Below are 16,062 nucleotides of genomic sequence, written 5' to 3'. Positions count from 1 at the left end.
AAAGTTGCTAAGCGCAAGTGCGCAGGCGTGCCTCCAGCAGGTTAGGGTGGGGAGGGGAGAGAGAGAGAGGGAGGAAGCGCTGCGCGTGCGTACTGCCAGAGGTGCTCAGCGCGCATGTGCAGGGCAGAGGCGAGCCGAAGTTAGGAGAGAAACTGCCTGGGTGTTGGGTCCGTGTTTGCTAAAGCAAAAGGAGTGCTTGTGGGAACGCAGTCCTGGCGCTCGACTGCGGGATCTTGGAGGTCCATCCCTGACAAAAGTCCCCTGGAAGGTGTCTAAATGTCCTTTTTCCTCGGTTTATGCACCCTCTGCTTCTTTCTGGACCGTCGTTGGTCACGTTGGCTCAAAACGTAGCAGAGGCCACAATGAAAGGCTGTTTCCTTGGCTTCAGGGATCGTGGTAATATGTGCTGTCCAGTGCAAACTTGGGAGAACACATTGCACCTTTTCCAGAAGAAATGAAGACGTATTTCTGCAAGCCTCCTATACCCTTCCTCTTTGCCTACCCTTAGAGGGATGCTTTTTTGCATCATTTGCAATTTATTTTCCCAAGTTCATTTTTTTTTAAGACTTATTTATTTCAAAGAGTTTCAGAAGAAGAGGGAGTGTCGAGGAGAAGAAAGCTTCCATTTGCTGGTTCACTCCTCTAATGATTGTAATGACTGGAGCTGGGGCAGGTGGAAGCCGTGATACACCTGAACCAGCACCCATGTGGGATGCCAACTGTTGACCTAACCAGAATGCCACAGCTCTTATCTTCGCCATCTCCCCCTCCCAGTTCCTCCTTAATCAATCCATGATTATTGTGTTACATGAAATTGTGCTTTATAATCTATCAATTTGTGTGAATGTTTTGCTGGATTTCCATTTGGGGAGTATATTTGTATTGTATACTGGAACACGATCAGAGTTTTATTACTTTGCAGTGCCTTGATTTGGTGTGACAAAAAAATTCAAGATAATTTTAAGCTGTTTCAACTTATACCATCTGTGAATTTACTTACCAGATGCCTACAACAGCCAGAGCCATGCCAGGTCAAAGCCCAGAGACCAATGCATTATCTGGGTGTCCCATGTGGGTGGCAGGGATCCAGGTACTTTGGCCATCATCTGCTGCCTTCCCAGGAACAGGAAACTGGGCTGGAATAATAGTACCTGGGACTTGAACCAGCTCTCCAGTGCTGGTTGCTAGTATCACAAGCAGCAGTTTAATGTGATATGCCACAACACCAGTCCCTTCAGGGATAAATTTAACCAAAAAGGCAAAAGATTGCTACAGTTAAAACTGTAAAACATTGATGAAAATTTTTAAAAAGATTTGTTTTATTTGAAAGGCAGATATACAGAGAGAGAAGAAGAAGCAGCAGAGCTCTCCCACTTGCTGGTTCACTACCCAAACAATCACAATGGCTGGAGCTAGAACCGTCTAAAGCTAAGAGCCTGGAACTTCTGGGTCTCCAATGGGGGTGAGAGGGCGTGGTCTGTCCTTTGCTGCTTCCTCAGGTGCATTAACAGAGAGCTGGATCGGAAGTGGAGCAGATGGGACTAGAATTGACATTCTTGTGAGATGCAGACACTGCAGGTGCCAGCACCTGATGAAAGAAATGTAAGAGGGCATTAAAAGTGGAAAGATTCTTCATGTTCATGAAGTGAAGGAATCAATATAATTAAAAAATTCATACTACCCATTTCAATGCATCCCTATCAAAATACCAATGACATTTAAGTAAAACTAGGAAAAAAAAGTAGTAGAATTCATATGAAATCACACACAGAAAAATCTGAAAAGGCAAAGCAATCTTGAACAAGAAGGGTAAAACAGGAGTTATTACACTGCCTGATTTTAAAATATAATATACCCCAGCTGCAAGCAACTGCTTAGGTTGCATTGCACCTAACCAAGTGTTACACTGCTGGGAGAAAAGCAGCTAATAGCTGGTGAGCGTCCTGGGCTTGGTTAATGCCAAATTGGTGCTAACTATACCAGTGTCACAGCGTAGTTGCCTTTTTTTCTTTTTAAGATTTGTGAGGGACAGACACCAGCAATCCAGCAGATAGGGTCTGGGGAACCATGCCCAAGTGTGCGAGGTACCTGGGTAGGGTGGGTAGACAGTCAGGGCCCCAGACTGGTACAGCACACTACCAGAATACTAGGCTTGGGGACTGTGAATTGCTCAGGGAAGGGGTTCTAGAGATGTGTGGGAAGGAGGTCTGCTGAGAAAGAACATGACAGATGAGGAGTGACTTCTGGGGGGACTTCCACCAACCAGGCTACTGCACTTGCAAGTGAATGAGGGAGCTGAGATTGGGTGGTTTACAGGAGGGTGACTAGAGAATCTTTTGAGCCCAAACAAATACATCCACTCATGCGGGAGCTGAGTTGGTTGGTATCAACACCATTGCCTACCGATGCACACAAAAACCATGGCTTGGGATGATTGGCAGGGTTCAACCATAATAACCATCAGTGAATGTCAGGGCAGAGTGTGGTGCATGTTAGACTAGGTCACGACAATAATCAGCTCATGAGAGAACTGAATCTGGGAGCAGATTATGTAAGGGATTGTTAGCTAACATCTGTGGGACTGTCATATCAGCAGGTTTCTTGAGGGCTGGGGTAGTGGTGAGTTGACAAGGATCTGAATAATGTTCATGGGCACTAAGGTTGGGAGCAAGCCAGGCTAGTCCAGGCTGTAGCACCCACATGTATATCCAAAAACTGGATATGGGGCAGGCTGGGCTGCAAAATCCACTAGCAGAAACAAAGGCTGAGGCTGGTGAGCAGACTGTGCCAGGTAAGGGACTAGCAGCTATTGGCTGGGTCTGGGTCTGAGAATGAGCCTGGTGGGGGAACTTAGGGAACTTAGGGAACTCCTGTGGTGATCCATAGTTCCCGCTGGTGAGCATGTGAGTCAGGGCTGAGTGCTGGTCAAGCCAGGCAGGACTGATTCACTGGTTGGTAGGTGTGTGTGTTGGTTCTGGGGGCACAGTCAGGGGGAGGCCAAATCATAGCACACTGGCATGCACAGGAGCCAGGATGGATTGCGGGCCATGCCAGACTAGGCTTGGCCATCATGGCTACCAATATGATTGAAAGCTGGGCACAGGGGCACACTGAACATGGCTAGGCTGTAAAATCCACCAGCAAGAGTTGAGATGGAGGGTGGGCTGGACCAGGCCAGGCTGCAGTATCTTATGCCAAAGGCCAAGACCAATGATGGGCTATGCTGTGCTGGGGGCAATAAACTGGGCTGGACATTACTATAGTATCACTCAGCATGGATGTGGCCTGAGTCTGGGATGTTCCTTCCTGGGCTGTGGTTCCAGGTTCCACTGGGGCTTGCAAGAGCCAGAGTGGGTGTAAAAAATGCTGAGATAGGTCTTGGCACCCAGTGAACCACATGAGAGTTGTGTCAGTGGGTGGACCAGGCAAGACTGTACTGTAGCACAGTGTGGGTTGGTCAGGCAAGGATACTGTACTTGCCAGGACAGGAGATGAGCCAAGTCAGGCTAAAACAAGGACCCACAGGTATGCGCAAGATCTGAGACTGGAAGGTGACCTGATAGAGGAGCTTGGGGAACTCATTTATGAAGACACAGTCCCTACAAGTGAGAGCGAGAATTAAAACTGGGAGCAGCCCAGACCAGGACAAATTATAGTATCAGCTGGCATACATGTGGGTCAAGTCTGGGGGCAGGCCAGCCTGGCCAGTTCACAGCACCCATTGGCAAATGTGAGAATCAGGATGGGGTGCAGGACAGGCCAGGTTGGGCCACAACACCAGCCAGTTCACACTATGGCTGGGACTGGTTTCTAGATGGGCTGGGCTAGACTGCAGCACCCATCAGTACAGACCGCACTAAGACAGGCTGCAGCATCTACTGGTGAATGCCAAGGTGAGGCGGGCCATGCCAGTTTGGCCTGCAGCTCCTACCAGCACATGTAAAACCTGGAATGGACACAAACCCAGTAGGGGAGCTGTGAATGTTCTCTGCTGGACCACCATTCCCACTGGTGAGCTTGAGCTGCAAATGGGGACAGACCAGACTGGGCAGGACTACAAAATCTGTTGTTCTGCATGTGAGCTGAGTTGGGGGAGAGCTAGGTTGGGATTAGTGATCATATTGACTGGTGCATGTATGAACCAGAGTAAGTGCAGGTTGGTTGCACTTTGCCACAGCATCAGTTAGCAGGTGCTGAGATGGGGGGCAAACTCTGCCAGGATAAACTACAGAACCACCTGGAAAGTGCAAGGACTGGGGCTGGGAGTGGGTTTAGTAGGGAAATTGTGGGCATCTCTCTGATGGATTGTAGCTCCCACCAATGAGCATGGGAACCAAGGCTGGGGAGAAGGCCTGGGTGGACGGGCAATGGCACCCACCAGGATGACTGTAGGCTGGATAGTGGGATTAGTTGGGCTGAGGTAGGCTGCAACGCCTATTGATGTGTCCTAGGGCTGAATGAGATGCAGGATAACCTAGACTTGTCTGCTGCACATGCTGGCATACACAGGAACCATGGCTAGTGTCAGGCCTTCGGGGATGCTATTCCCACTGGTGTGCATGAGGGCTGAGTGTGTGGTGGGCAGGGCTGGGCTGGGCTGCAACATCCATTGGTTTGCGTATGAGATAGGGCTGGGGATAGAACTGACCAGGTTGAGGGTCACCTCTGACGAGGTCTCTTTGTAATCCCCTCCAACTGGATCACTGGACTTAGAACTCCAACCACGGTGAAAAATACAGGACCATGGAGTGTCTGTGTCACTGGGTCTGCACGGTTGCTGAGGCCTGTGCAACGGACAGCATACCTAGATGTTCATGGGGGACATGACAACCAGTTCCTTGAGGCCTACAGAGGATGTCTAGTACCATGGAGGGCAGAACAGATTGGACAGCTCTCTGGTCAGATTTTGACAGCAAGTATCTAGCTGACAAAGCCTCTAACCTGGGCTATGTTGGCAAATGGATCTTTGAAGGATTTCCTTAACCTTGGAGCAATGAAATCAACAAAGCTATCGAAACCACTTAAGCAGTACCCTCAGAACATGCTCCACATTGGGAACCCTAGGATGAATTTGGATGACTGTCATCCCATTTCCAGGTACTGATGTGGTTGGACTGCTGGGACTAGCCCTCTCCTCTTCTCTCCCCACTTTCCACAGATACAGGAAGAAAAAGGGAAATTGGAGGCATCTGTCTTATCCACTATGCCCCATTCCTCAACCCTCCCCACCCTAATCAATGTTCCCAATGGGCATTCATCCTTCTTAACTATATAAACATCACCAAAAATAAAAACGAATTTTTATTTAAAAAATATTTTTAAAATGTTTTGACATAGCAAAGGAATCAGTTAACAGAGTTAAGAGACAACCTACAGAATGAGAGAAACCATTTGCAAAGCGTGCATCTGACATGGGATTTATAGCCAAATTATACAACCAAGTCAAACAACTCAAAGCCAGAAAATAAGTCATTCAATTTAAAATGGGTATTAGGTCTGAGCACACATTTCTCAAAGGAACACATACAAATGGCCCAGAATTGCATGAAGAACTGCTAGAGATCACTAACAATCAGGGAAATGCAAATCCAAATCATAGTAAGTTATCGTTTGACTTCAGTTATATTGTCTATTATCGGAAAGCCAAATGTTGACAGGGACATAGAAATAAGGAATTCCTGAACACTGTTGGTGGGAATATACATTGATAGAGCCATCCAATGTTCCTCAAAAAGCTAATACTAGCATTACCATATCATCTATCAATATAACTTTTGTGTGTCTATGTGCATGGGAAATGAAATCAGCCTGTGAAAGACATACTTGCAGGCTCATGTTTGTTGTAGAACTATTCACAATGGTCAAGAATTAGAAATGACTGATGAATGGATGAAGAAAATATGATATAAATGCACAGGATAATACTGTTCAGCCATTTTAAAAGGATGGAATCTTGTGATTCACAACAGTACAGAAGGACCCAGAGATAATGATGTTAAATGAAACGAGCCAAGCGCGGGAAGATAAATATACTCTCATTCATATATGAAGTCTAAACAAAGGTGAATTCAAAGAAATTAAAAGAATAATGGGAGGCAGGTGTTGTAGCACAGGGATTTAAAGATGTCCCTTGGGACACCCTGTTCCTACATCTGGGTGCCTGATATCAACTCCTACCTCTACTATCGAGCTTCCTGCTAATACCCTGGGAAGCCAGGTAACAGCCCAAGTACTTGGGTTTCTGCCACTTGCATTGAAGACCTAGATGAATTCTAAACTTTTGACTTTATCCCAGCCCAGCCCAAGCTGTCACAGGCATTTGTTGAGTGAACCAGCAGGTGGAAGATCTTTCTTTCTCTCTCTTCACCCACACTCATGTGAGAATATAGCGATAAGCTATCTGTCTATGAGCCAGGAAGCAGGTACTCATCAGATACCAGCAGCTTGATCTTGCATATCCCAGTATCTAGGACTTTGAGAAGTAAGTTGTTGATGGGATTTTGACCCAGTATTTACTTGGTTGCCTAGATCTGAGATGGAGAGTGAGTGCTTTGCTATCCTAAGCTCAGACACACTGCCCCAGGAGTCCCTAGTGACCCCAGCAGCCTACATGGGTGTGGAAAGTTTGGAGGCTGCTAACAGAAGTACTTCTGGAAGATCTTCCAAGGTCAGGATCTTTCAAGGTCTCTGTGAAGAAAACGGGTTTCTTGGTCACCAGAAGGGAAGTCATTTACCAACTACAGATGCTAGCCGGGGTGCTTTGGGACCACAGGAACAATCCTGCTATGTTGGGTTCAACGACAGGACATAGGTGTGCATGCTGGTGCCCCTCTCTCCGCTGTGGGGCACCTATCAGAGACTGTGTTGAGTAAAAATACTAGTTGGTCCAGCACCGAGGAGCATGGGGCTGATTGTTTTCCTTTTTTCTGGTTATTCTCCAGACACAGCGACTGGCCAGGTAGAGCCAGAAAGGGTACTACAGGCTCCTCGCACATCTAAGCCTGACTGGAAGCCAGTCATCAAAGGCACTGGCAGAGGTCCCTCCCCCAGTGGCCCTAGTGTCCTGGAATTGCCAATTTTGCACCTACCTGGTTATTTGTATTTTGTTGCTCAAGTCCCACTCCCGGAGCCTGGGTTGTCCCAGGCATGTTGCGTGGATTCCTTTACCAAGTCTGTTCTCTGAGTCATGTCTGGTAGAGAACGTCCCCAACCCACTCTTATTCTCAGGTATTCTTTACACCTTCCTTAATCATGCTCCTGGGGTTGATCAGATGGCTCTAAGGGTTCCAATTATACTGACAGTATGGGCACATTAGGGCTGGTGGTCAGTTCAGGTTCTGTGTGGTCATTGTGTTAAGCACTGGCCGTGTGGATGGCAGAAGGTTACCACTATAGAAACCATGTCCAAGCTGGTCCCCATGCAAGAACTTGACCACAATACCCCTCCTATCTTCTCCTTGGCCACCTGCTGGAGTATGCTTCTTCCTACACCCCCAGATCTGTTGGGAGCTCACCTGGCATACTTCCTCCCACTCTCTGAGCTTCTCCCCCAGGGCTGATAACTAAGCTTTGGTCTCCAGAGTTCATAACCCTTATGGTGGGAGTTGGTACACAAAGGACCAGGATAACTGGACGACCTCTGGAATCCCAGAGTGCAGTGTGGGATATACATGCCCACGACCATGCCAGCTCATGAGGTGGAGGAGATCTTGTGTTCCCATATCTCCTGTGTTGGCAAGAGGAAGCAGTTTGGGCCAGTGTCCAATGTGGCAACTGGTAATGTGGTTTGAATTTCTCTGTCGGAGCATATTGTTGTAAGTGACGTAGCATGGGTCTGTAATGAAGAGGTAGGAGACATAGGGGACACATTTTTACTAGTTGAAACTTCATTTGAGCATCCCTTTAAAAAATCTGTTCCCTCTTGGGACTGAGAATCTGTGAAGGACAAAATAACAAGGCTAGATCTTTTCTTGCCTGAACTTTAGAATGATAAAATATTGGGCATGAGATTGCATGGAGAACATTTTATTTGCTACTGAAGAATCATTTAATCATCTGTAAAGATATGAACAATTTAAAAAGATATGAATAATTACACTTATTAATTAAGGATAATACATGAACATGAAATTTATGTTAAGTAACATAATATTAATATGATAATATATCCTTTGGGACACAAAATATACACAGAATTCTGAAAGCAATAAATCTCAGATTTAAAATGTACACATAGAATTAAACAACTAGTTTAAAATACTCCACCATAATAATTATTCAAGGTCATCATGGGCCACAGAGGAAGGATTGGTTAAACAAAGGAGAGAACAGGATGTTTTGGAGACTGTTCTTTACTTACATTTAGTCCAGAAATGTGTGTCTACAGTTTCTTTTCTGAACAAAAATAAAATCTCTCCATAGCTGCTGTAGCATTAAAAGAGCACTGTTTTTGATTAGAGTCAACTTCCAGGTTCTGAACTGGTTTTCCCCAAAGTGAGTCGCATTTGTTTCCTACGAGTTGGTACAGGACCAGCTTTCCAGGTCCAGAAATAGGGTGCTCATGTGTAACCATTTGCTGACAGTGTCCCACTTGGCTCTTGCTGTCCCCAAACGCCGCCCGAGAGGAATGTGTTAATGGTCAAAGTGCCTATTCTGTCTCTTAAAATTCAACAAAGCTTTTCTAGTCCTATAGAAAGCATTAGTTTGATGGTTCTGAATTTCTAAGTAGTTGTTACAATCCACCTAAGATTTGCTACAAAGTGTCCCAACTCATTTAAACTCTGGTCTCATGGAAGCAAAATTTTTTAACATACTGTCAATTATTTCCACATTTGTTAGTTTAGGATGAATTTCAAACACTATAGTGTAAAGCGGCCAGTGGTTAAAAAGATACAGCTTTCAGAGTCTAGCACAATAGCCTAGTGGCTAAAGTCCTTGCTTTGCACATGCCAGGATCCCATATAGGCACAGGTTCGTGTCCCAGTGGCCCTGCTTCCCATCCAGCTCCCTGCTTGTAGCCTGGGAAAGCAGTCAAGGATGGTCCAAAGCTTTGGGATCCTGCACCCATGTGGGAGACCCGGAAGAAGCTCCTGGCTGTTGGCTTCGAACTGCTCCCACTTGGGGAGTGAACCAACAGATTCAAGATGTGGCAGTTCCAAGGATACTGTCTTAAATATAAAATTCATTTTTATTCCCCCACTTTTCTTCTTTACTGCTACCATAATGGACCACCGTGTAAACCACAACAGTTCTTCAGTTCTTACAAGGAAGTCGGGATGGACAACACTAGGATTGTATTGAAGCTCACATCAGTCAAAGTGACATCTCAGAGATGTGGAGACACATGTTCCGAGGCCTACTGAATGTTTGAGCAGTGAAGAGGAAGGGGAATTGAGGAGGGCAGGCAGAGTGTTGAAAAGGAAGAGCGGGAGAAGGCAATCCATTCATTCTCTCTACTTGTTGATAAGTGGACAAAAATATCATTATCAGTTACAGTCTAACTAAATTTGTGTCATTCGCTGTCCACTTTAGAGAAAAAAATTTTTAATGCATTGCTCCATGTTAAAGCATCACAAACTCCAATGATAAGCATGTATATTAACAGATTTGCTGCAGTGTGCTGATGGCTTTGCACAACATCTTCACCATCCCTGGAAATGGTGTAAGGAGCACATCTCCTCCTTCTGTCGAAAGTGCTTGTAAATTCTGCAGGTCTGAGCATGGTGTCTGTTTTCCTTCAACCGAGCAAATATACAAGAGCCCAGCCAGTTATGCTACCACCATGGATACCTCACCATCCCTCTTAATATAGTATGACATCCAGGCAAAATGGAAAGCTGCTATGGGGTAACTGCTGAACCTACCTTGTTGGAGGTTTTTTTTCTTTTTTTTTCCCTAAAATTTCTGTTTTTAGGAACATTCCTTAATTGTACCCATTTCATAAATTTTCAACACAATCTCAACCCATATCCATTTTCCCTTAAGAAGGAAAAAGTCATAAGTTTGCTGTTGTTGATGTTGAAAGTCAGCGGGACAGAAATAGAGATTGCCCATACACTAGATTATTCTTCAAACGTCATATATATGTCACCACCCACATTTCCCAGGCAGGTGAATCAATGAACTGATGTTATTGGTCAAAAGAAAAAAAAGAGTCTTGTTTGGTATTGGTTACCTTCAGAAAGAACTTCTTATATATATATATATATATATATATATATATATATATATATATATATATGTCATTGGAGAGGGAGATTTACAGAGAAAAGGGGAGATAGAGATCTTCCATTTGCTGATTCATCCCTAAATGACCATAATGACCACAATTGAGTTGATCTGAAGCCAGGAGCTTCTTTTGGGTCTCCTACAAGAATACAGGGACCCAAGGTTTTTGGCCATCCTCCACTGCTTTTCCAGGCCTAAGCAGGGAACTGGAAGGCAAGTGGCGCAATCATGACATGAATCAGCACCCATAAGGGGTGCTGGCCTATGCAAGTGGATGATTAACAAGTTAAACCATCATGCCAACCAATAGAAAGCCCTTCTACGATAACTACATCAACTGACCTACACTGGGAACCCCAAGGCCACACAGTAGGAATCACATGGGTTTCCTGAAAACCTGCCCTTCGGATCAGATCAGCTCTGGCCACTGCAACCATTTTGGCATTGAGCCAATGAATGGAAGACCTTTCTCTCTGTGTCTTCTGCTGTTGTGCATAAGAGCCAGAATGAATGTGGGCCAGCCAAGTTAAGCCACAGCATCAGCTGGCAAGTGTCAGGACTGGGTGCAAGTCATGTCAGATTGGAATGCAATAACCCCTGGAGGGTGCAAAGATCCAGGACTGAGAACATGCCTGGCAGGAGAACTGTTGGCACACCTCTGCTGGGCTGTACCTACAGCTGGTGAGCATAAGAACCAGGGCTGGAGATGGGCCAGCATGGAGAAGGCAGCAGAGCCTGCCAGCATGGATCTGGGGCAGATCGGGCTAAGCTAAGCTGCAGCACACATGGGTGTACATGAGAGCCAGGTTGGATATGGGCTGGACCAGACTAGGCTCTAGCAGAGGCTGGTACATGCAAAAACTGGGACTCAGTGTGGGCCTAATGGGAGATATTGGGGGTTGCCCCAACTAGGTCATGACTCCTGCTGGTATGTATGAGGACCAGGTACGTGGTGGGTTGTCTGGGCTGGGTCCCAGGACCCATCAGTTTGTGTGAGAGATGGGACTCGAGCAGAACTGAGCAACCTTTATGCACTGGTATATGCAAATTGAGTGGTGCAGGTGGTAGACCACACTTGACCCAGCTCTGGCTGGTGCACATGAAAGTCTGAGGTCACCCTAGCTGAGGTTTCTTGGGGAACTCCCCAGCTAGCCCCCTGGACTCAGAACCTGGCCACAGGGGAAATCACACGATTGTGTGATCCAAGAGCATGTACTGGGACATGATCTCCTCAGTTGCTGATGCCTGTACAGTGGACAGCATGACCAGATGCACATGGGGGACATGATGGTTAGCTCATTCAGGCCATTAGGGGACATCCACTGCCCCATCAAAGGATGAAAAGCAGAACAGGTTGGAAAATTCACTTGGCCAAGCTTTGCAGCATGCTCCTGGGCCTGTGAGTGCACTAAAGTGGACTTTGTCAACCAATAGACCTTGGAAAGATTTTTCTCAACCCTGGAGCAATGAAACTGCCAATTACTCAGAACTGTCAGAACTACTCAAGTTATACTTTCTGAACATTGGAGACTCTAAGGTGTCTTCAAAGGACCATCCCCCATCTTCAGGTGCTTTCATGGTTTAACAGCAAGGAGCAGTCCCCTCCTATTCCTCTCCTGCAGACACAGGAGAAAAAAAAAGACTGAAACATCTATCCCACTCATCTTCCTCAAACCTGACCCTCACCACTCTAATCAGAGACCCACATGGGCGTGTATCCCTCTTAACTGTGTAGACAATACAAAAAAGAACATAAATAGGGCCTGGCGGCGTGGCCTAGTGGCTGAAGTCCTCGCCTTGAACGCGCCGGGATCCCATATGGGCGCCAGTTCTAATCCCAGCAGCTCCACTTCCCATCCAGCTCCCTGCTTCTGGCCTGGGAAAGCAGTCGAGGACGGCCCAAAGCTTTGGGACCCTGCACCCGTGTGGGAGACCCGGAAGAGGTTCCTGGTTCCCGGCATCGGATTGGTGCGTACCAGCTGTTGCGGCTCACTTGGGGAGTGAATCATCAGGACGAAAGATCTTCCCCTCTGTCTCTCCTTCTCTCTGTATATCCGCCTTTCCAATAAAAATGAATACATCTTAAAGAAAAAGAACATAAATAATTCAAAATATTATTTATTCATTTGTTTTTGCTGTGTATTGCCTGTCTGTTTCTATTATAGCACAAGATCAACAACAACAAAGGATTTTATCTACCCTACTTTCCTATAAAACCCAGCACCCTAGAGGACTACCTGGGATATGAAGTTGACAAAGATATTTGTTGAATAAATGAGTTTGGTTATTGAATGAATGAGGAGGTTGCTGACATTGTGATGTTGTGGTAAAGCCTACGCCTACAATGCTGGCATCCCATTTGGTCGACAGTTTGGGTCCTGACTGCTCTGTTTTTGATCCAGCTTCCTGCTAATGACCTGAGAGAAGCAGTAAAAGATGGCCCAAGTGCTTGGGCCCCTGCCACTCATATGGGAGCCCTGAAAGAAGCTCTTGGCTCCTGATTTTGACCTGGCCCAGCCCTGGCCAGTCGGTCATCTGGAAAACTGAAGTAACAAATGCAGAATACATCTTTCTCTTCCCCACCCAATCTGCAATTCTGATTTTCAAATAAATTGATAAATCTTTACAAAAAAAATAAGTCAATGAGAAAATTTAGCTAAATACCTGATCTGCAAGAAAAAGTGGACATATATTCATTTCTTCCTCTGTGTGATTGTGTTGTCTAAAACACTAAGTAGTATTGTGGAGAAGTTTGTTTTCAAGTACGTTAGGTGTATAATTTCTAAAAACAAAACTCCAAATGATTACATGTTAAATATTCTTACTACAATAAAACTTCTTGGATGAAGGGAAAAAAATAAAACTCCAAGAACTAGTTTATATTTTTATTTACAAAACATGTGAATATCAATGCTGTAACATATCTTAAGAAAAGCCAATAGCCCATATGACATTAAATAATTATAAAGCTATGCTCATTCACTGAAAAGGCAGAGCAAAAGAGGGAGAAAGAGATTTAAAGAAAGATCTTCTATTAGCAGGCTCACTTTCCAAAAGGCCATCCCAATAAATTACTGAAACCTATTAACTGATTAAATGTTTTGCACTATTTTATTCCCTAAGGCAAAGTAGATAGCTACATGTTAATGTTAAGTGCAAAAAAGATGTACTTTATTGTAGGCAATACCATGTATCTAGGCAGGTCTCCTTGGCTTCCATCCATCTCTGCAGGCTTGGGGTACTGTTCCAAAGTATCTCAGAGATCCTGCTGGGGTCTAGGAAGCAACCGAAAGGAATGTTGATAAGTAACATGGTGCCATGGGCTACAAGTTTGCATTTTTGTTATCTTTACCAAAATGCAACCTAAAGCTGTTACATACAGTTCCATCAAATCCAACAATCAAAAACAATCTACTTCATGTTCTATTTCCCACTGTTATCCTTAGTTAGACTCCAAAAAAAATGAATTACTTTTTCCCTTTGTACCCTGGAAATTCTAAATACCTTCAATTTTGCCTCAAAGCAAAGCTGTGTCCAACTGGAAACCCCCCTTTTCCACCTTCCCTTGTGAAAAGCTAACCACATTGTCTCTCTCACATTAAAAATGCTATGTAATTTTTCATTCCAGCCATTAAAAAAGTGTTCTTCTTTTTGATGCTGCTTTTTGGTAAGTTTTGCAGAATGTACCCTCTGCTTTATGTCCTATCCGTTTTTGTGATTTTCACATCTAACTTACTAATACACTAACTTAGCATCCTGCCTTACTCAGGACTTTGTGGGCAATGAGCATTTATTTGTCATCCTTTTACATCTGGTAATATAGATTCTCACTCAAACTTTCCTTATTAGAACTAAATTAAACTGAAATAATCTTTCTGAAATTAAGGAACATTGTATCAGTCAACGTTTCAAGGAGGGAAAAAGGAGATTATTTGGTATTCCTGCTGTGTTTTTGTTCTGATCTTAATATCCACATATTGCTTATCATCCTCAGTCTGTTCTCATCAAATGCTTCTTCCATTTATCACTTTTCATACAACGCTCCCATGTGACTTATCAGTAGAGCAGAATGGGGCTGAAACGTTATACGAACATCAATTCACATGTTTTCCCAATGATCTGTGGAAAATAATTGGGATCTTCCTTTGCTTCCAGAGAATACAGAGTCTCTTCAAAATCTTGATTAAAACTAATGTTTCTGTTTCCCCAATGGTACCAGCAACAACTAGATGTTCAATATTAAAACAACCAATATCCAAAATGGTCACTTTATCTTCTTTAGCACAATAAATTATTGGATTCACAGCATTTATATTTCCTTAGAAAAACTGTAGAAGTTATGTCATGTTCTACCATAACCAGTATGAATGTAAGAGCATCATGTTTTGTTTCTTTTCTATATGGGTAATAAGATGATTAAACACCCATGAGAACTAAAATAATTTTGAAACATTTATCTTACTTTCCCAATGTTCACAGTGCTGACCTGATATACATTTAAAATACAAAGGAATAAATGACAGGAAAATTACCTATAATACATTTGCAAAGTAATAAGTAAATCAGTGTCTAACTTTCTCTCTTATGTACTCTTAAAATATGCATGATCAAGTGCTGGTGTGGTGGCTCAATGAGCTAATCCTTCACCTGCAAATGCTAGCATGCCATAAGGGCACCTGTTCATGTGCTGGCTGCTCCAATTTTGATTTGGCCTGGGGAAACAGAGGAGCATGGGCCATATTCTTTGAGACTCTTTACTCATGCGGGAGACCTGGTCTCAGCAAAAATGAAAGGCAAAACAAATCTTAACAGAGTATAGTATGTATCTAGGTCTCGAGTCTTGATGACAACTAAATTCAAAATAAAGGTCAGCTACCTAGTTTTACTACTGTTAGACAAGAAAACATATGTTTAAACATTAGACCGGTTTCCATTTAAAATGTTTGATTTTTGACTGCATTCAAACTATTCAATTTTTGATGTTTAATATTATGATCAGGGTGGGTGCCAGGTCGGGGCATCTCCATGCTCGGATCCCTGACTCCAGCCACCGTGTGCACGTGGTGAGCTGTCCCCTGGCCTGCCTGGGCTCCATGGGCTGCTCCCTTCAGGGTGAGTACACCGAGGAGGGGAGGTCTTGGGGACTGGGCAGGTGGGAAGGCCCAGGGCCCACCCGTCGCCATCATTGAGCGGGGGATGGGATTGGGGAGGGGCACGACCTTGGGCTTGAGGGTTGAAACTTCTGGCAGCCTCCTGGGCTGCTGGTGGGTGCCAGGCCAAGGCGTCTCCATGCTCAGATATCTGACTCCAGCCACCATGTGCACCTGGTGAGCTGTCCCCGTTGCTTAGGTAGCTCCACGTTGAACCCACTGTGCTTCTGGGATGTGAATCAATCCTAAAGATTCCCAATGACAGAATAACTTTTGCTTTGAAGAACTTGTAATTACTGAACAATGCTGACCACGCAGAAGACTCAGAGCTTGTCTAGTAGGATCATATCCTATTACCTGACATGATGATGAATCAGGAGACAGGTAACATTAGGTAGGTCCATGACATTAACTAGACACGAGAGAACCATATCCGGGAGTAGATTCTGTCGGGGGTGTGTGGGCCACACCCTGTGGAAATTCTAGCCCCACTGGTTAGCTCAAGAGTTGGGGTGGTGATGGACTAAGCTAGGTGTGACCAAGGAGCCTGCCATTAATCACAGGTGAAGGAATCGACAACAGCTTGGACTGGTCAAGGCAGCAGCATCCGAATGTGCATCCTGAATGGGGTGTGGAGTGGGCCAATCTGCAACATTCACTAGCTCATACACGGCCAAATGGAAGG

The 16,062-nt window shown here is 44.8% G+C and overlaps 1 protein-coding gene across 9 annotated transcripts in view; it reads right to left on the bottom strand.

Annotated features, from left to right (window-relative positions):
• Nucleotides 1-13,316: 13,316 nt before the first annotated feature.
• CCDC7 (coiled-coil domain containing 7) overlaps nt 13,317-16,062 on the bottom strand; it is a 127,016-nt gene continuing 124,270 nt past the window's right edge. For all 9 annotated transcript variants that reach the window (XM_058669584.1, XM_058669586.1, XM_058669581.1 and 6 more), the window contains one exon: nt 13,317-13,502. In XM_058669584.1, the coding sequence (XP_058525567.1) occupies nt 13,422-13,502 (81 nt within the window). In that variant the 3' untranslated portion in view covers nt 13,317-13,421. The remainder of the gene's footprint in view (nt 13,503-16,062) is intronic.

This window comes from Ochotona princeps, chromosome 10 (assembly GCF_030435755.1).
Source record: "Ochotona princeps isolate mOchPri1 chromosome 10, mOchPri1.hap1, whole genome shotgun sequence".
Classification (NCBI taxonomy): Eukaryota; Metazoa; Chordata; class Mammalia; order Lagomorpha; family Ochotonidae; genus Ochotona; species Ochotona princeps.
The sequence above is the reverse complement of the archived record's forward strand: the minus strand, read 5'-3'. Positions and strand labels throughout refer to the sequence as shown.